At 46.9% G+C, this 19,023-nt stretch overlaps 2 protein-coding genes across 18 annotated transcripts in view; both read right to left on the reverse strand.

Moving 5' to 3' along the window:
• The window catches only part of ARSG (arylsulfatase G), a 164,519-nt gene extending 157,914 nt beyond the window's left edge, over positions 1 to 6,605 (reverse strand). For 8 of the 9 annotated variants that reach the window (XR_010838173.1, XR_010838172.1, XR_010838174.1 and 5 more), the window contains exon 1: positions 6,234 to 6,472. The gene's annotated coding sequence lies outside the window, so the exon portion shown is untranslated. Of the gene's footprint in view, positions 1 to 6,233 lie in introns of all 9 variants that reach the window. The other variant, XM_059048537.2, reaches the window with a different exon arrangement.
• A 2,292-nt stretch (positions 6,606 to 8,897) lies between these two features.
• AMZ2 (archaelysin family metallopeptidase 2) lies at positions 8,898 to 18,659 on the reverse strand. Of its 9 annotated transcripts, none has more exons than XM_067021176.1 (9): positions 18,243 to 18,659; positions 17,073 to 17,161; positions 16,694 to 16,783; positions 15,667 to 15,949; positions 15,180 to 15,353; positions 14,883 to 15,011; positions 12,133 to 12,296; positions 10,628 to 10,804; positions 8,898 to 9,145 (listed from the first exon to the last, which is right to left on the reverse strand). In XM_067021176.1, exons 4-9 carry the CDS (start codon positions 15,947 to 15,949, stop codon positions 8,990 to 8,992), a joined length of 1,083 nt encoding a protein of 360 aa, XP_066877277.1. In that variant the 5' UTR covers positions 16,694 to 16,783; positions 17,073 to 17,161; positions 18,243 to 18,659; the 3' UTR covers positions 8,898 to 8,989. The 9 variants fall into 9 exon arrangements, with proteins under 9 accessions (XP_066877277.1, XP_066877276.1, XP_058904534.1 ...); XM_067021175.1 differs by having other exon boundaries at positions 18,078 to 18,569; XM_059048551.2 differs by lacking the exon at positions 18,243 to 18,659 and adding an exon at positions 17,607 to 17,694.
• Between the last annotated feature and the right edge of the window lie 364 nt (positions 18,660 to 19,023).

Consider the following 19,023-nt stretch of genomic DNA (forward strand, 5'->3'; position numbering starts at 1 on the left):
CCCACTTCAGACCTAGGGACACATACAGACTGAAAGTGAGGGGATAGAAAAAGATATTCCATGCAAATGGAAATCAAAAGAAAGCTGAAGTAGCAATACTCATATCAGATAAAATAGATTTTAAAATAAAGAATGTTATTACAAGAGACAAGGAAGGACACTACATAATGATCAAGGGATCAACCCAAGAAAAAGATATAACAATTATAAATATATATGCATCCAACATAGGAGCACCTCAATACATAAGGTAACTGCTAACAGCTCTAAAAGAGAAAATCGACAGTAACACAATAATAATGGGGGGCTTTAACACGTCACTTACACCAATGGACAGACAATCCAAACAGAAAATTAATAAGGAAACACAAGCTTTAAATGGCACAACAGACCAGATAGATTTAATTGATATTTATAGGACATTCCATCCAAAAACAGCAGATTACACTTTCTTCTCAAGTGTGCACAGAACATTCTCCAGGATAGATCACATTTTGGGGGTCACAAATCAAGCCTCAGTAAATTTAAGAAAATTGAAATCATATCAAGCATCTTTTCTGACCACAACCCTATGAGATTAGAAATGAATTACAGGGGAAAAAACATAAAAAAACACAAACACATGGAGGCTAAACAATACATTACTAAATAACTAAGAGATCACTAAAGAAATCAAAGAGGAAATCAAACAATACCTAGACACAAATGACAATGAAAACACAACGATCCAAAACCTATGGGATGCAGCAAAAGCAGTTCTAAGAGGGAAGTTTATAGCTATACAAGCTTACCTCAAGAAACAAGAAAAATCTCAAATAAACAATCTAACCTTACACCTAAAGGAACTAGAGAAAGAAGAACAAACAAAACCCAAAGTTAGCAGAAGGAAAGAAATCATAAAGATCAGAGCAGAAATAAATGAAATAAGAACAAAGAAAACAATAGCAAAGATCAATAAAACTAAAAGCTGGTTCTTTGAGAAAATAAACAAAATTGATAAACCATTAGCTAGACTCATCAAGAAAAAGAGGGAGAGGACTCATATCAATAAAATTAGAAATGAAAAAGGAGAAGTTACAACAGATACTACAGAAATACAAAGCATCCTAAGAGACTACTGAAAGCAACTCTATGCCAATAAAATGGACAATCTGCAAGAAATGGACAAGCTCTGAGAAAGGTATAACCTTCCAAGACTGAACCAGGAAGAAACAGAAAATATGAACAGACCAATTACAAGTAATGAAATTGAAACTGTGATTAAATATCTTTCAACAAACGAAAGTCCAGAACCCGATGGCTTCACAGGTGAAGCCATCAAACATCTGGAGAAGAGCTAACACCCATCCTTCTCAAACTCTTCCAAAAAACTGCAGAGGAAGGAAAACTCCCAAACTCATTTTATGAGGCCACCATCACCCTGATACCAAAACCAGACAAAGATACTACAAAAAAGGAAATTACAGACCAATATCACTGGTGAACATAGATGCAAAAATCCTCAACAAAACACTAGCAAACAGAATCCAACAACACATTAAAAGGATCATACACCATGATCAAGGGGAATTTATCCCAGAGACGCAAGGATTCTTCAATATATGCAAATCAATCAATGTAATACACCATATTAACAAATTGAAGAATAAAACCATATGATCATCTCAAACAGATGCAGAAAAAGCTTCTGACAAAACACCCATTTATGATAAACACTCTCCAGAAAGTGGGCATAGAGGGAACCTACTTCAACATAATAAAGGCCATATACGACAAATATATGACAGTGACAGTAAAACTGTCACTGTTCGCAGATGACATGATACTATACATAGAGAATCCTAAAGATGCCACCAGAAAACTACTAGAGCTAATCAATGAATTTGGTAAAGTTGCAGGATACAAAATTAATGCACAGAAATCTCTTGCATTCCTATACACTAATGATGAAAAATCTGAAAGAAAAATTAAGGAAACACTCCCATTTACCACTGCAACAAAAAGAATAAAATGCCTAGGAATAAACCTACCTAGGGAGACAAAACACCTGTATGCAAAAAACTATAAGACACTGATGAAAGAAATTAAAGATGATACAAACAGATGGAGAGATATACCGTGTTCTTGGATTGGAAGAATCAATACTGTGAAAATGACTATACTACCCAAAGCAATCTACAGATTCAATGCAATCCCTATCAAACTACCACTGGCATTTTTCACAGAACTAGAACAAAAAATGTCACAATTTGTATGGACACACAAAAGACCCCGAATAACCAAAGCAGTCTTGAGGGGAAAAAACGGAGCTGGAGGAATCAGACTCCCTGACTTCAGACTATACTACAGAGCTACAGTAATCAAGACAATATGGTACTGACACAATAACAGAAACATAGATCAATGGAACAAGATAGAAAGCCCAGAGATAAACCCACACACCTATGGTCAACTAATCTATGACAAAGGAGGCAAGGATATACAGTGGAGAAAAGACAGTCTCTTCAATAAGTGGTGCTGGGTAAACTAGACAGCTACATGTAAAAGAATGAAATTAGAACATTCCCTAACACCATACACAAAAATAAACTCAAAATGGATTAGAGACCCAAATGTAAGACTGGAAACTATAAAACTCTTAGAGGAAAACACAGGAAGAACACTCTTTGACATAAATGACAGCAAGATCTTTTTTGATCCACCTCCTAGAGTAATAGAAATAAAAACAAAAATAAACAAATGGGATCTAATGAAACTTAAAAGCTTTTGCACATCAAAGGAAACCATACACAAGACGAAAAGACAACCCTCAGAATGGGAGAAAATATTTGCAAATGAATCATTGGACAAGGGATTAATCTCCAAAATATATAAACAGCTCATGCAGCTCAATATTTAAAAAACAAACAACCCAATCCAATAATGGGCAGAAGACCTAAATAGACATTTCTCCAAAGAAGATATACAGATGGCCAAGAGGCACAGAAGAGCTGCTCAACATCACTAATTATTAGAGAAATGCAAATCAAAACTACAATGAGGTATCACCTCACACCAGTTAGAATGGGCATCATCAGAGAATCTACAAACAACAAATGCTGGAAAGGGTGTGGAGAAAAGGGAACCCTCTTGCACTGCTGGTGGGAATGTAAATTGATACAGCCACTATGGAGAACAGTATGGAGGTTCCTTAAAGAACTAAAAATAGAATTACCCTATGACCCAGCAATCCCACTACTGGGCATACACCCTTAGAAAACCATAATTCAAAAAGACACATGCACCCCAATGTTCACTGCAGCACTATTTACAATAGCCAGGTCATGGAAACAACCTAAATGTCCATCGACAGATGAATGGATAAAGAAGATGTGGCAATGGAATGTTACTCAGCCATAAAAAGAAACAAAATTGAGTTATTTGTAGTGAGGTGGATGGACCTAGAGTCTGTCATACAGAGTGAAGTAAGTCAGAAAGAGAAAAACAAATACCATATGCTAACACATATATATGGAATCTAAAAAAAAACAAAAAGGTTATGAAGAACCTAGGGGCAGGACAAGAATAATGATGCAGATGTAGAGAATGGACTTGAGGACACAGGGAGGGGGAAGGGTAAGCTGGGACGAAGTGAGAGAGTAACATTGACATATATACACTACCAAATGTAAAATAGATAGCTAGTGGGAAGCAGCCACATAGCACAGGGAGATCAGCTCAGTGCTTTGTGACCACCTAGAGGGGTGGGAGGGAGACGCAAGAGGGAAGAGATATGGGGATATATGTATACGTATAGCTGATTCACTATGTTATATAGTAGACACTAAGACACACCATTGTAAAGCAATTATACTCCAATAAAAATGTTAAAAAAAAAAAAAAAAAAAAAAAAAAGCCCTGCTGGTCCAGGGACTTCCCTGGTGGAGCAGTGGTTAAGGATCCGCCTGCCAATGCAGGGGACGCGGGTTTGAGCCCTGGTCTGGGAAGATCCCACATGCTGCGGAGCAACTAAGCCCGTGCGCCACAACTACTGAGCCTGCACTCTAGAGCCTGTGCGCCACAACTACTGAGCCCACGTGCCACAACTACTGAAGCCTGCGCACCTAGAGCCCGTGCTCCATAACAAGAGAAGCCACCGCAATGAGAAGCCGGCGCACCACAACAAAGAGTAGCCCCCTCTCACCACAAGTGGAGAAACGAAGACCCAGCACAGCCAAAAATAAATTTAAATAAATAAATTTGTTAAAAAAAAAGCCCTGCTGGTCCAACATCTGAGATGGGTCTCAAAGAGCAGTAAGGTCCTATATGGGCAGGTCAGCTCTGAGGAAGAAAGCATAAATCCATCGGAGACTAAACGAACAGTGGGAAGAAATCACCACTAGGGTAGGTATGTCATCTTCCGTATCTGCTGGGTCCACATCTGAGGAGCCACCCAACGGAGGATTGAAAACATTTGGGGAAAAATAACTTCCAGAAAGTTCCAAAAAGCAAATCTGGAATTTCCCACATGCCTGGCAACTATTTAAATAGCGTTTACATTGTATTTACAACTTTTTATATTGTATCAGGTATTATAGTGATCTCGGGATGATTTAAGGTATACTGAAGGATGTGCATAGGTAATGTACAAATACTACACCATTTTATATCAGGGACTTGAGCATCCACAGATTTTGGTATTGGGGGCAGGGAGCAAGTCCTGGAACCAATCCTCCTGCAGATACAGGGAGACTGAACGTGAACAGAATGCTGTAATTTGAACATACTGCTGGTGTGGAATTTGTTTTAACTTAACCTATTTTCCAGTAGACTTTTTTTTCATGATGCCTCCCCACTCACCCGCACCAGACCGCACACAGCTTGTGGGATCTTAGTTCCCTGACCCCAGGAAAAAGCATGGAGTCCTAACCACTGGACCGCCAGGGAATTCCCTCACAATGCTTTTTTTTTTTTTTTCCCAGTGGCTCAACTGGTAGCAAGTGCTTTTCTATATATTGAGTCTCTCTTTTTTTTTTTTTTTTTTTTTTTTTGGTGCTAAAGCAAAGCACTGTGATTTCTCTGACTTTGAGCAACCCCAGATGGCCCAACTTGAATAGAAAAGAGGTTGAAAGAAAGTTTAATCTTGTAAGCTCTTCTATAAACAATGTGAAAAAAACCTGGTTAGGTGTCCGGCTTGTGGTATTTTACTTCTTATGAGGTCACACAGCACAGCGACAACAAAGCAGAACCTGCAACCGGGGAGATCGGGTCCCGTTTTGGCCGTCGGTGTAACTAACCACACAAGAGTTCACTTCCCTGATGCGGGCTCGCCTGCACATGAACACTTCCCGACTCTGTGCTTTCCCCGAAGTGGAAAGGACGCACCAGGCCCTTGGCAACGGGAGGAGAGAGTAAAAAACCATCCGCCACGGGGAGTAACTGCAAGACCCCAAGGCAAATCTACAGGGAATCCACAGGCCCTTACCGTGTTCCCCACCTTTCAGCCTGAATGTGAACGCTCTCTGTACACACGGCCCGAAGACCCCGTGACCCTTTCCTTTCAGAAGCCTCACTCCCTTGTGACTTCGGCTTCACAGGGACATCTTTGCATGCACACCAGAAATCGGTCCTAATTGATTAGGACCGCCCTGTCCAATACGGCAGCCAGGACCCGTGGGACCTGCTGACCACTTGAAATGTGGCCAATGGGAACTGAGAGGCGCTGCCCCAGTAAAATACACGCGGAATTTGAAGAGTTAGTAGGTGAAAAGAATGTGAAGTGAGATAAGTCAGAGAAAGACTAATGCTGTACGACATCACATACACCTGGGCTTTACAAGAGCAGAACTGACGCAAATAGGCAAGAGAATGGTGGTTATCAGGGGCTGGGGGAGGGCGAACAGGAGCGAAGCGGTTTAAGGATCCAAATTCTCAACTAGTAGATAGATAAATCCTGGAGATTAGTGCACAGCGCAGGGATGACACACACAACAATACCGGATTATAAACATCAAACCTGACAGGAGACTGAGTCTTAGTTATTCCCAAACACACACACACACGCAAGGAATGTAAAATATGTAAGTCTTATACCCATCACCCGTTGGTAATATTCTGGACATACTGGAGTACGCAGACTACACGATTACATTACTTTCGCCCGCTTCTCTCTGCACGCGCTCACGGGTCTCCTAGAAGCATGCCCTGCCACAGTGGCTCGTGTTACAGCGGCCGGAGCCGCTCTGATCACCCACCGGAAACGAGGCAAGGAATGAGGTTAAGGCTCCACAGGCCTCGGCACCGCTGGGTCCGCGCGGATGCACTCACGGCTCTGTGCCCGCTCCCCTCGCCCGCCGGCCTCCAGCCCCGCCTGCGGCCCACGTGGCTGCGCTGCACTCGGTCGTCCGGTCCCGCGGAAGGGAGGCCCGCTGCGCCCCGCGGTCCGGTCGGTCCGGACAGGGGAGCCCCGGGCGGAAGCTGCCGGGCGCTTCCTGCAGGGGAGAGAGGGAGGAGGAGGGAGAGGAGGAGGAGGGGGGTCGAGGGACCGGGACGGGTGCGCGCTCGTTCGCAGCGCGGGCTTCTCTGCTGCGGGGCCGGGGCCGCGCTCGGCCTCCCGCTTTAGTCTCTGCGGCCTGAACTGAAAACATAACCCTTCCCTTGACCCGAGAGACACCGCTGAGTCCCTGGGCGCCACCGTGAACGCTCCAGATTCACTGTTTTCTAGAATGGTGTTCACCGTGGAAAATTACTCTCTTTACTCCCAAATACCTTGCTCCTTCCTTCAGCATTTGCAGAGCAAAAGCCGCATAGGTTTCTGTTTGTCACTAAGTGAAAATCATTCTTAAAAACTACAAAGATTTACTTACAGGGTATAAACTTAGTTGCAGGAAACAAATTATCTTTAACTTAACCCTATGAAATGTACCAGAAGTAAATGCAATAATTGGTCATACACACTCCAGTGATGATTTCTGAATAAGTGCCCATGACCTAGAACTTCCGCTCGCCCACCTTGTGACAAGACTGAATGATTTGTTTCAATAGACCCTTTTCCTGTCTCACGGTGCAAAGGCGGTGCAAAGAGGCTTCTATCTTGACCAAACAACTGTAACCCCCACTGACACACACAGCCAAATCTGAGTTGTTTTAGGCCTGTAACTAACGCTGACCTACAGTACTAAAACTGTGCTTACCCTGTAGGAAAAAGGAAGAAAAATAAACGGAATGGAGAAGAGTTAAAAGCACGTGACTCCGGGAAGATACACAACCCGTAAAACGATCCGTAAAAGTCCACGCTGCACTGGGTTCTCTCTGCAGTATTAGAATGACCAAGTGTCTTGCCCTCCAGTTAGTTTTAACGGCGAACCACCATTTTCTAAATGACTCACGGAGGTTTAATCGAGTAGGAGAGTGAATGGAAGAGAAACCATTGATTCGGTTCTAAAATGTGCTTTAAATCATACTGCAATAAATAATAACTGTGAAAGGATTTAGGCATCGAAGTTAAAAAATTACCTTTAGTTTCACCCTCAAGATCAAAGGAGAAGTGGGAATCTGCTCGGCATGCAGTCATGTGATTTGCTCTAATTTCTAGACTTCCGGGAGACGCGGATCCAGCTGAGGCAGGCTCTCAGGTCTGAGGTCTTCGCCCTGTTCCCCGCGCTGGGAATCCAGCCCATGTTCCCGGCTGGAGAGGCCGTCGTGGGCATTGCTGGCACACCCACGGGGAACCCCACCCGAACCCCACCCGACGCTCTCACGCAAAGAAACAATGCCACAGAAAGAGTGCGACACTCACAACCGTAATAAGGACCAGTATGTAAGAAGGAAGAACAGACCTGACTCCATACTGGATCTGTGTCTTTCACTTTAACCTTCCTGTTCTACCGCTTTTGCTACAATTTAAGACTGTTGCCTAGAGCCTGAAATATACAGAAGAGCCCATCTCAAGGCTCTGACCTTTAAGGGTGTAACACTTTTCCATTCATATACAGAGGAAAAGCTGCAGAACAGAATAACATTTATCTTGTTGGAGGTTTACAGGAACATGGTGACCTGACCTAGAGGGACAGCTGCACGAACAAAGGATTCTGACACCAAGAAGTCTGCAACAACCAACCACGCCCCCGCCCCTTTTACTATAAAAGCAGCCTGAATTCTAACTCCTTTGGGACTCTAGTCCACCATCTTCTCGGTCTGTTGGCTTTCTGAATAAGGTCACTTATTCCTTGCCCCCAAAACTCGCCTCCTGACTTACTGGCCTGCTGTGCTGGCCAGCGGTACAAGCTTGGACTCGGTAACAACTACAACAAATTGTCTGCAAGACCCCTCACAAAGGGCTCTCTCTGTGAAAGCTGAGAACTGCAATGTCTCCACAAGCATGGCGTAGTGCAAGTACCACTGGCATTTTCACTGGAAAATATTCATGAGAGGAGGTCCTATTTTAAGCTGCTAAAAACTGAAGTGAGCTGTTGCTTCTTTCAGGGAAGGGCTAACAATCAGCAAAGGAAAAAAAGAGGTAAGGCGGCTTTCAAGGGTGGAAAAGTTTGCAGAAAAGCAGAAGGGTGTGAATGGAGAAAGTGCCGTGGCCCGGTCAGCAGACGGGGAGCACCTCTTTCTAAAAACGGAGCCAGAAATCATCCTCTGGAAATTATGTTCCTTGGAAATCCTTTCTCAGGACGGGGAGAGCTGTTTTTACTGGATTTGTTATTTAACTAGTTACTGCTGGCCCTAGCTCTCTCAGGAGACATAAACAAACGTATCCCAAGAATGGAAATGTGCTTGCTGCCACAGACCAGGCTACCAAGACAGAAAAGAAAGAGTTTCGAATTTTTATCATTGTAAATGAGCCTCAGTTCGAAGCTCCAAGTTCCGGTGCTTTAAAAAAAATTCCACTGTTAGTTTGACACAGCACAGAATCAGTGTTAACAGTTTATTGCAATGCATTACAGTACTCGACCCAAATGAAAGCATAACGTGCAAGTGTTTAATTACTCCTATTTGAAGGTTCTTATTTCTGGAGAACAGCAAGGCATTTTGTTATCCACTCTTTCCATTCTTTAAAGGCTTCCACAGGTTTGGGCAAACTCAGAGGATCCTCACGACTGGGTTTTGGAGTAACTGTACGTGTGTCAGTGGACTCAGCATCAACCCACCTCACCAGCGCCTTGAAAAACAGATTCATCTTGTAACAAATCCCAGCAAAATAGACTTAGGCAAGAGAAAAACATTAGCTTCCAAATCAAGTTATCTACATGGGTGACTTATGCTACCCCATGGAGATGTTCCATTTGATAAAGATGGTCATGAATGTGAGACCATGTGTGTCAAAGGGCGTGCACCAGAAACATGCCAGCTGTGAGCACACAGGACAGTCAGGAGGAGGCACACGAGAGACGGTTAGAATTACACTTAGTCCTCACAGTTTTTTGAAGGTGGGAGGATAATTATTTTCTTTTCTCAACTTGCTAAGTGTTCCACAAGGCATTATACCGTGGTTGTAATTTGACGGGGATACGTATACACCTGTTAAGTGTACACATAGGCATGGCAGATACACATATGTGAAGACACACGTGTAGACATGGACTGCAGTCGCTGTTTATGGACACACAGACATTCACTTGCACGTCGAGATTAGATACTTTCCCTCCTTCTTAAAATCATGCCTTCCTCCTAATATCATATACCCTTGTCCCATATGTGGAAAGATAAATCACTTCCACATATTCATAGTTTTGGGGGTTTTTTAATGTAAATTATTTATTTATTTATTTTTGGCTGTGTTGGGTCTTCATTGCTCTGCGAAGGCTTTCTCTAGTTGCTGCAAGCGGGCGCTACTCTTCATTGTGGTGCATGGGCTTCTCATTGCGGTGGCTTCCCTTGTTGCGGAGCACGGGCTCTAGGCACGCGGGCTTCAGTAGTTGTGGCTCGTGGGCTCAGTAGTTGTGGCTCGTGGGCTCTACAGCACAGGCTCAGTAGTTGTGGCACACGGGCTTAGTTGCTCCGCGGCATGTGGGATCTTCCCGGGCCAGGGCTGGAACCCGTGTCCCCTGCACTGGCAGGCGGATTCTTAACCACTGCACTAACCAGGGAAGTCCCTTCATAATTTTTGTTTTGTTTTTTGTTTTTTTCTTTTTGTGGTACGCGGGCCTCTCACTGTTGTGGCCTCTCCCGTTGCGGAGCACAGGCTCCGGACGCGCAGGCTCAGCGGCCATGGCTCACGGGCCCAGCCGCTCCGCGGCATGTGGGATCCTCCCAGACCGGGGCACGAACCCGTGTCCCCTGCATCGGCAGGCGGACTCTCAACCACTGCGCCACCAGGGAAGCCCCCCTTCATAGTTTTAAAACATGAACTTTGCCTCGCTTATCAATATTTATTCTGCTCTGCAAAGTCACTCATGCTCTCTGGCCCTAAATGAACAGGAGACACAGAAACCTCTTCCACCGTTTCTCATTGAATTCTAAGGCTAAGGCAAGTTGAAGTTTTTAAGAAAGATATTTCTTTGCATTTTTTTTAAACCACAGCTTCCTGTTACCTTTGCACTCCTTTCCTCTGATAAATCCCCTCCAGAGAAGAGGGCCTCATAGAAAATGGTAGTTTGCTACTTAAACAACCACTTCCCCCTTTATGGCTTCCCCCACTTACTTTGTATCTGTCTTTAAGGTGGAAGCCGGTAGCACTCTGCAACTTGCGTAAACAGATGGGGCAAAGGTCGAGGGGACGCTGATCAGCTTCTTCCAAGTGGTTGGAGCCTTGCATCAGGCATGCGAGCCACTGGCAGTGCCGAAGTCCGAAGATATGTCCAATCTCATGGGTTAAAGTCTGCAAGACATTCACGTGGAGGCTTACAGCGCCACGCTCGCCATCAACAAGGTACACCCCCTTCTTTTGCCTGCTCTTCCAAGAAACCAATTCACAGGAATGAGCTCCCTTACCATCACCACCAAAACCACAATCTGCCCAGACACTTAGTCCCTCATTTCCCTGAATGTCTTACCGCCTTCCTCTCTGGGCTTCATTACTTCCCCGCCCAGGGTTTCTCCACCTTGACACCACTCACATGTTGGACAGGATCATTCCTTGACGGGGTTGGGGCGGGGTGTCTTGTGCACTGTAGGGTGTTGAGCAGCAGCCCTGGCCTCTACCCGCTAGATGCCAGTAGCATCCCCTCCCCCGCTGTGACAACCAGAAATGTCTCCAGACACAACCAAATATTCCCTGGGTGGCAAAAAACCCCATCAGTGGTTGAGACCACTGCTCTGGACCAGTGGGATGCTTGCTAACATTTAGATTCTGAGGCCCTTCCCCCAGAGATGCCCGGCTGATAGGTAGGAGGGGAGGAGATTGAACTGCATGTTAACAAGCACATTAATGCAGGGAGCATACAGCTGACCCTTGAACAAGGGGGGCTGGGGCACCGACCCCCCTGCAGTCAAGAACCTGCTCTGGCTTTACAGTCAGCCCTCTGCATCCACAGTTCCATGGGCCCTTGCGGTAGGGCAGTACCTATGGCACCAGTGAGAAACACCGCACGTTTTAAGTGGACCCATGCAGTTCAAAGCCATGTCGCTTAAGAGTCGGCTGTACTCTGAAACCGTCATCCCATCAGGTGTCGTTCTCCACCCCCGACACACAGCAGTGGTGAAAGCAGAAAAGCCCGTCTGGCTATGAAGAAAGGGGGAAACGAGGAGACAGGCTTTCCACAGAGCAGGGCAAGGAGAGACACAAGGAGCCAGCAGCAGACCCAGCAGCTGCAGTAGGCAGCCCGGAGGCCAAGGGGAAGGCCCGTTCCCCACCAGGAGCCAGACCGCAGGGGTCCCGCAGGCCCCAGGGAGTTAGCCCAACTTGATGAGCACAGCGTCCCTACCCACCCAGAATTCTGGAATTAAGCTAACAGTCAGGAGACGGGTACAGCCAAGGCCACGTGCAACTAACAGGACAAAAAACTGTCACAGATACTGTACATTTCAGTATGAAGGTACCATTTCCATTCCGGTTTTATTGATAACTTCAGTCAAGCAGTATCCACCAAAAGTATACAAATAACACAAACTCATTTATAAAACTACCTTAAGGACTGTGGATATATAAATTCAGGGGATCAAGATCTCTTAAAAAATCACTCCAGGTGGATTGTTTGAACAGCTCACCTTACAGGACCGAAGCAGCAAAACACTAGTCACTTCAGGAACGTAATAATTATCAAAAACTGAGTAGTCACTTGAAGATTTCTTCTGCAGCTTCTTCAGTTTGCCTTCGTAGTGTGAGCTGTAAAAATCACTGCCGTACCTGGCAAAGCTGAATATCCCCACACCTAGGAAAAGAGAACAAGCAATGACGGGAAAAGAGGAAGATTCCTGAAGAAAAGACTAAAAAAGAGCCCGCTTGGGCACCTGGCTGGGGAGTGCCCACCTGTCCTAGTGAGTGCCCGCAGCCCCACTAAGGTTGGCTAAGGTTTGCCCAGACAAAGGAGACTTCTGCCCCAGATTTCCCGATCAGAATCTTCTGCTAACTGACCTGCTCTGTTCTGTAAAACTCAAAGATCTTGACCTCAAATTCTTAAGAAATTTTAAGTTCCAGAGAGTTTTTCCCCCACAAAAGTCATTTTGGGGGGAATTCCCTGGCGGTCCAGTGGTTAGGACTCTGCCCTTTCACTGCCATGGGCCCGGGTTCAATTCCTAGTTGGGGAACTAAGATCCCGCAAGCCAAGTGGCAAAAAAAGAAAAAAAAAAAAAAAAAAGAAGTCATTTTCTTAAATAGCCCAAATCAAGTACGCCAAAAGGAGAGACGGAGTGACTGAACCACAAGCTCATGACCTCGCTATGGAAGATCACGGTAAACAGATCTTGGTGCCGCGCATGTCACTGAGGGTCCCGTCCTTCCCTCATGCCCTGCTCTACAGGAAGACATCTGGCCACTGCCCCACACTGCCTTGGTGACCATGTTTGGACCCTGCCTTCAGAGAGAAGAACCTCTCCTGTCCTTCCCACTGTAAACACAGCACAACTCTCTCTGCAGCTGTGCCGGTGACCAGAACAAACACCCCTGTAACTGACTTCCTGTGACACCTAGGCTAGTTTCAACCATCTCTGTACAGAGAACAGACTGATGCACGACTCGTTCTAAAGGGGACTGACTGCTTTATGATTCCACTTGTTTACACTGTTGCTTTCATGTATGCCTTTCAGTTGCTCTTCAAAAGTAGTAAGGAACATTTGTGTTAAGGAAGTGAATTCATAGTAAGTTTGTCCAACCTAATTTGATTCAAAAAGAATGCACCTCACCCCACCCTGGTATTTGAGATTTAGGGGAAGAGAGCATTCTGGAAGTTAAAAAAAAATAAACCTACTCACATCACAAGTGACCTTCTCTGACCAAACAAGTGTGGGTATATTTCACTATAATACCTTCAGCAAGAACATTTTTTTCTAATAATCCTACCAACAGATTATTTTCTTTGGTAATTAAATATTTCTCAATTTTAAAATACCAATCTTTATAAACTTGGAGAGAATGAAGTCACTTGTAGTAGGATACTGTCTCACTGCACAGCAGTTCACCCCTGCTCTCCTACTACATCTTCTCTTACATCACACAATATTTAAGAAACTTACTGAGAAAAAAAAAAAAGAACTCAATAGAAACATTTGGGGGGAGTGCTTCCTGACCTCAAATGCATAAGATAGATTAGTTAACAATATCTAGATAAATACATTGCTTAAAATTTTTTTAATGCTTCCATCTCTATCAGGTTAATAATAAAAGGGGAAATAAAGATTTAGCTCATACAAATTTATCTCTGATAGAAAGCTTGTACAAAAACTCAGGGGGAGAGCAGTGACCCAAGTCTCCGAGAGAGTGTGTTAGTAAGGTCATGGGGGCGGGGGGGGGGGGGGCTGGCGCTGTAAGAATGTAAATGGAGAGTGAGGATGAAGGGCTGGGAAGGAAGAAGAGGCTCCACAGCACCCTAGGCCCCCACCTCTGGTGAACGGGGAGGAGAGGGGCGTCTCTAATAGGAAGAAACATTTGTTAGCGAGAGCCCCCACCCCAGCAAACCCTGGGCTGATGTAGCAGCCAGTCTATAACCTCTGTGCGCATACAGGCCCTGCTACTTGCTCCCCCTCCCCAGAACGCTAATGGACAATCATGCCCCTCAGTTTACTGGACTTTCCCCCTTGAAACCTGTTTTAGATCCTGGGGGAAAAGGGTAGAAAAATAAGAGCAAAAACAGAGGGGTGGGGAGAAGGCAAAAAGAAAAACAAAATAGGCAAAAATATGATCTGCTTCTGGATCCTTTCCCACCCCCAGTGTTATCAAGCAGGGTTTGCAATGAGTCAAACTTTATTTTACTTCAAGTCAAAGACTGAAATTGACCATAAATAAAATAACAAAATGTCCTGAGACACTGGATATGAAGCACACTTGTAAATCAGTCTACAGCTACCTCATCTGTGCAAGAAGACTACTAGAAGAGCTGAAAAACAATCAGCAAGATTTTCGCTTACATTAATGACAATTCAAATATCCTTATTTAATTCACCTTGCCCCTGAATTATCTACATTTACCACCTGTTGTGCTGAATGCCTATATATGTGCCAGGCATACGTACACACTTTTTACAGAGCAACACTCTTATGTAAATTATCTCAAAATGACACTGTGAAATAGGTATTATTTGCTTCAAGGTCACACAGGCACTGAACGGCCAACCTGTGGAGAAACCCAGATCAAAGGGGTCTATCAACAGCATCCTTCCCTTTACGGCAGGATGCCACACCAGAAATACTATACAGTCTTAAGTATCAAAATTGTAATTGGTTGGAATTTTTTCCCTCTTTCAAAATCTTCAAATAGTCTCAAGTTGAGGAAGTGTCTACCAACAATGTCAAAATGGAATACCATCTGTCAAAGAGGCCTGTCCAAAGACAAAATTCCAGGAGTCTCTTGGGTAAAGATCGATCATTGTTATTCCCACAACACAAAAAGCATCTTCAGGTTTCTTCTTTTTTAAGAACTTCAGGATCTGCCCTATTTAAAAAGAAACACGTGTGTGATATATATAGATACATAGATAAGATAGATAACTATACACACACACATATATACACGTGTGTGTGTATATATATATATATATATATATATATATATATATATATATATACAACTCAATTCAAATTATAAAGCTGTTTAACTCACCTGCATGAATCTGTAGGTTCTGCGTGTTATCATTGATTCTAAAGGAGCATCTCGTTGCAGAGACAGGAACTGGTTCTAGGAGTTTTACCGTCAAGCCATAGAAAAATGCTTCACAGTAGCCCTTGAGCCATTTCACGTATTCTTCACTGATACTTCTGGTGTTTCCTAGCAATCCTATAACATGGAAGAAAATTTAAAAACAGACTTGAGATGATTAAAATAGCCTTTACCTCAGTCTAGAATTAGAAATTTAGAATTAGACACAAACCAACTGTAAATTTTCAATACACCTTTATCGTTCACTGAGGTGAATACGAATTAGAAAGAAACAAAACATCCTCTTTTAAGGCAGTTTGGCTACAAACCTTCCACCTTGGGAATGAATATCAAAAATGATTATAAAAACTGCCCACTTGAATGAGATCGACAAGCCAAACTATCCCTGGCAACAGCACCATTGCAAAACCAAACCAAATCCAATATATACCAATGCACTGTATATATATACTGTGCTTCTGTGGAGAAGGTGTCTTTCTGTAAGGATCATTGAAAAACTCTTCAAAGTCTTGGGGAGCCTCAGGATGGGAGGTTATCCAGTCTGACGGCGAATGCAAAGTAATGGGTCCAAAGAGATCACTGTCTGGCCGGAAGGCTTCGTCCATCAGACGCTTTTCCCCAGCATCTAACTTCTCATACTGTGACACAAGCGCTGGGTTCTTTGAGATGAGAGCTGTCTTTAGTGTGTGTTCAGAGTGCCGTACTGTTCGCATCTACCAGAAAAACACAAGTAGTCAAATATAAAATGCATATCCATACTGGTGACTTTAATCTATGTACATCCTCCATAGACATCTTTTATTTCCCTCTAGCATGGAACGACTGATTGATTGCTAATGCCTTGGAGTGATCACTCCAAATTACTGTTTGCCCATTTCTAATCATTTTCTTGGGGAGGGTCTCTGAAAGAATGAAAAGACAACCATGAAATTCATTCCTCCATCTCTTAGGGAACATGCTCCTATTATAAAAACTAGTGGTGGGCTTCCCTGGTGGAGCAGTGTTTGAGAGTCCGCCTGCCGATGCAGGTGCCCCGGTCCGAGAGGATCCCACATGCCGCAGAGCGGCTGGGCCCGTGGCCCATGGCCGCTGAGCCTGCGTGTCTGGAGCCTGTGCTCCGCAACGGGACAGGCTGCGACGGTGAGAGGCCCGCGTACCGCAAAAAAAAAAAAAAAAACAACTAGTGGTAACCATAAAACATGACCTGATTTCCCATTTCCTTCTGCCATTTGGGTAATAATTTTATGAACTGACTCATTAGGGCCACATGAAAAATACTCGTCCTTTCCAGTGTGACTCAAAAGATGTTCAGGACCAAATGGAAAGAGAACTAATGTAAATCTCGCCGTTTCTGTAACTTAACTGCAGGCTGATAATATATCTCAGCCACTTAAGTTCATCGTCTCCGGGTCGTGTCACCCTGAGGAAGACACCAGGTGACTAAAAGCCAGACTCACAGTGACAAGCCTCTTCCATTCACATCGCGTGCCTGCGCAGATATTTCATCCTTCCCTTTGAACGGGTCAGACAGCTGTTCCACCGCGAGGCTTTGTGAGTGAGGAAAGGAAAAAACTGGACGTCACTGTCGGCAACTATCATATTTTCTAATTATCTACATTTCCTCCAGTTTAATGATAGGCAATTGATGGGAAAGTTTAAGCGAATGGCTGTCCTGGCTAGACATCTGAACTCTGCGTTCCAGAGTGTGGAAGAAATCCCCAAAACGAAGCTCTCTCTTGTCAGAGCTTTCCTATGAGCAGAGGCTCGTCCTCACAGCTCCACAATGGGTCGAAATGCGACTTCTCCTCCAGGACAACGTCCTGTCGTTCTACCCACCTTCAGGGAGAGGACGGCTCCCTCTCAAGTTTCTGCCTCACAAGGACCGGCATGTCTGGGCCTGGGCGGGAGCCCGGGACGCCTTCACCCTAACAGTAAAAAGGCGGTGTCAAAGGTCAGGAGGCCTCCTCCGGCCTCCCAGGTGCGGGTCACTTCGGGGGATGGGGGCCACTTCGGGGAATGGGGGCCCGAAAGCTGCCGGCGCGCCGGGACCGGAAGAGGACGGCACCCTGGCCGGGTGTCCATAGCAACTCGCTCCTTGGGCTCGGCCCCGCGTCAGTGCGACCCGGCCCGGTAGGGGGCGGCCTGGGGGATCCCTGGGGACTCTCGCTTCGTCTTTTCCACCGGAGGAAGCCTGGCCTGGCTCTCCCAAGTCACTCCCGCCCCCGCCGTCCTCCCCGCTTCCGCCACGGCTGCTCCTCCCACATCTCCCTCCCTCCCCACCGACCGCGACCGTCCCCCATCCTCTACCAGCCGGCCGCCCGGCCAGGAGGCCCCAGCCCGGAGGCCCCAACCCCACCCCACCAACCTCACCCCGTCACCGTCAGGACGTCGACACCGCCCACCCCGTGCCCTGCGCCCAACGCCCAACGCCGTGCCCCGCCCCTTCGCGCGTCGCCACGCCGCACCGTAGCAGGCACGCTCCGTTGTGCCCCGCCCCTTGACTCCCTGTCACGGCCCCGCGCTCCATGCCCCGCCCCCGCCGCGTTCCACGCCCCGCCGCCGCGCTCCACGTCCAGCCGTCGCGCCACGCCCGCGCCCCTTGACGCCTTGTCACGGCCCTGCCCCGCCCCCGCGCCCCGCCCCCGCGCCCAGCGCCCCGCCCCCGCGCCCAGCGCCCCACGCTGCGCACCCCACGCCCCGGCCGGACGCGCGAGGCAGTCTTGAGGGCTCGGGGCCCGAGTCTTAGAGGCAGCCGTGGCCCCAGGTTCTCGGGCGAAACGCGGTCACGAGGGGGCCACGAGGCGCTGAGATCAGCCCCGCGCTCGGTCTTTCCGCCCTGACCTCCCGGGGCGCCGCTCTCCGGGGCGCCGCTCCCCGGCCGCGACCGCGCCGCGGGGTCAGCTGCTCGTGCACGTGCTCGGCTGGCCGTGGGTGTGAGCAGAGCCCTCGGTGTGACAGAGTCCACCGGCGCGGAAGCGAGTGCGCGGCGGCCGCAGGTGGACTCACGGCCCGGCGCGGGGATGCGTCCACTGGCGGGCGGCGCGGAGGGGGCGTCCGGGACATGCGGCTCGGCGGGGCTTCTCTTCTCCGGGGATGCGCCCGTTGGTGTCTCCCGGCGCTGGAGACGGGCTGGGAAGTAGGAGAGGCGCCCGCGGGCGGTAGGACTGAAGCAGCTCTGCGGCCTTTGTGTGCGGGACGGGAGGGTCCAGCTCCGATCCCGAAGGCCCCCTTCAGCCCTGGGAGGTTGCGGGATCGAAGCGGAGTATCCCTCATCTCATCCGTGTGCTACCCCTTCGTGCGGCCAGCGCTCATCTCGACGTTGGGACGCGTGGACGGCGGGGCTGGCCAAGGCCACCGAGTGCTGCCAAGGAGACAGCGCCGTGCCATCAGCATCCCCCTCCCTTCGAGGCGGGGGCCTCCGAACAAGCCCCCGCCTCCCCCTCGCTCTTTTCTGTCCAGCTCCCGTCATTCTTCCCCAGGTTGGCACCGCGCTCACCAGCCCCTCTGTCCTGACGGCTTCCTAGGACGGAACCTGGGGAACGCCTGGCCCTTTGTAATCCTGTTTCCCCAAACCCTTATTCACGACCTCACCTAAAGGGACGCCCAGCTCCCCACGAGCCAGCCCCAGACATGACTCCTGCCCTCCCAGCCTTAACTCAAAGATACTCCTCAGTTCGGTTTTTCGTTCTAAGCCTCTGTCCTACTGCTGCAAAGCAACCTCTGGAAGAGGTTCTCATGTTTAGAATCAGACAAGTTGTCCAAAAAGAAAATTTGTAACAAGATTAGA

This window comes from Kogia breviceps, chromosome 19, assembly GCF_026419965.1.
Source record: "Kogia breviceps isolate mKogBre1 chromosome 19, mKogBre1 haplotype 1, whole genome shotgun sequence".
NCBI lineage: Eukaryota > Metazoa > Chordata > Mammalia > Artiodactyla > Physeteridae > Kogia > Kogia breviceps.

What these genes read in the sequence shown, in the direction of transcription:
- AMZ2 (XM_067021176.1), bottom strand. Translation starts at nt 15,949, where the DNA reads ATGCGAACAGTACGGCACTCTGAACACACACTAAAGACAGCTCTCATC. An exon ending in TATATATATACAGTGCATTG is followed by an intron (nt 15,354 to 15,666) that starts GTATATATTGGA and finishes TCCATGTTATAG; the next exon opens with GATTGCTAGGAAACACCAGA. An exon ending in GAACCTACAGATTCATGCAG is followed by an intron (nt 15,012 to 15,179) that starts GTGAGTTAAACA and finishes CTTTTTAAATAG; the next exon opens with GGCAGATCCTGAAGTTCTTA.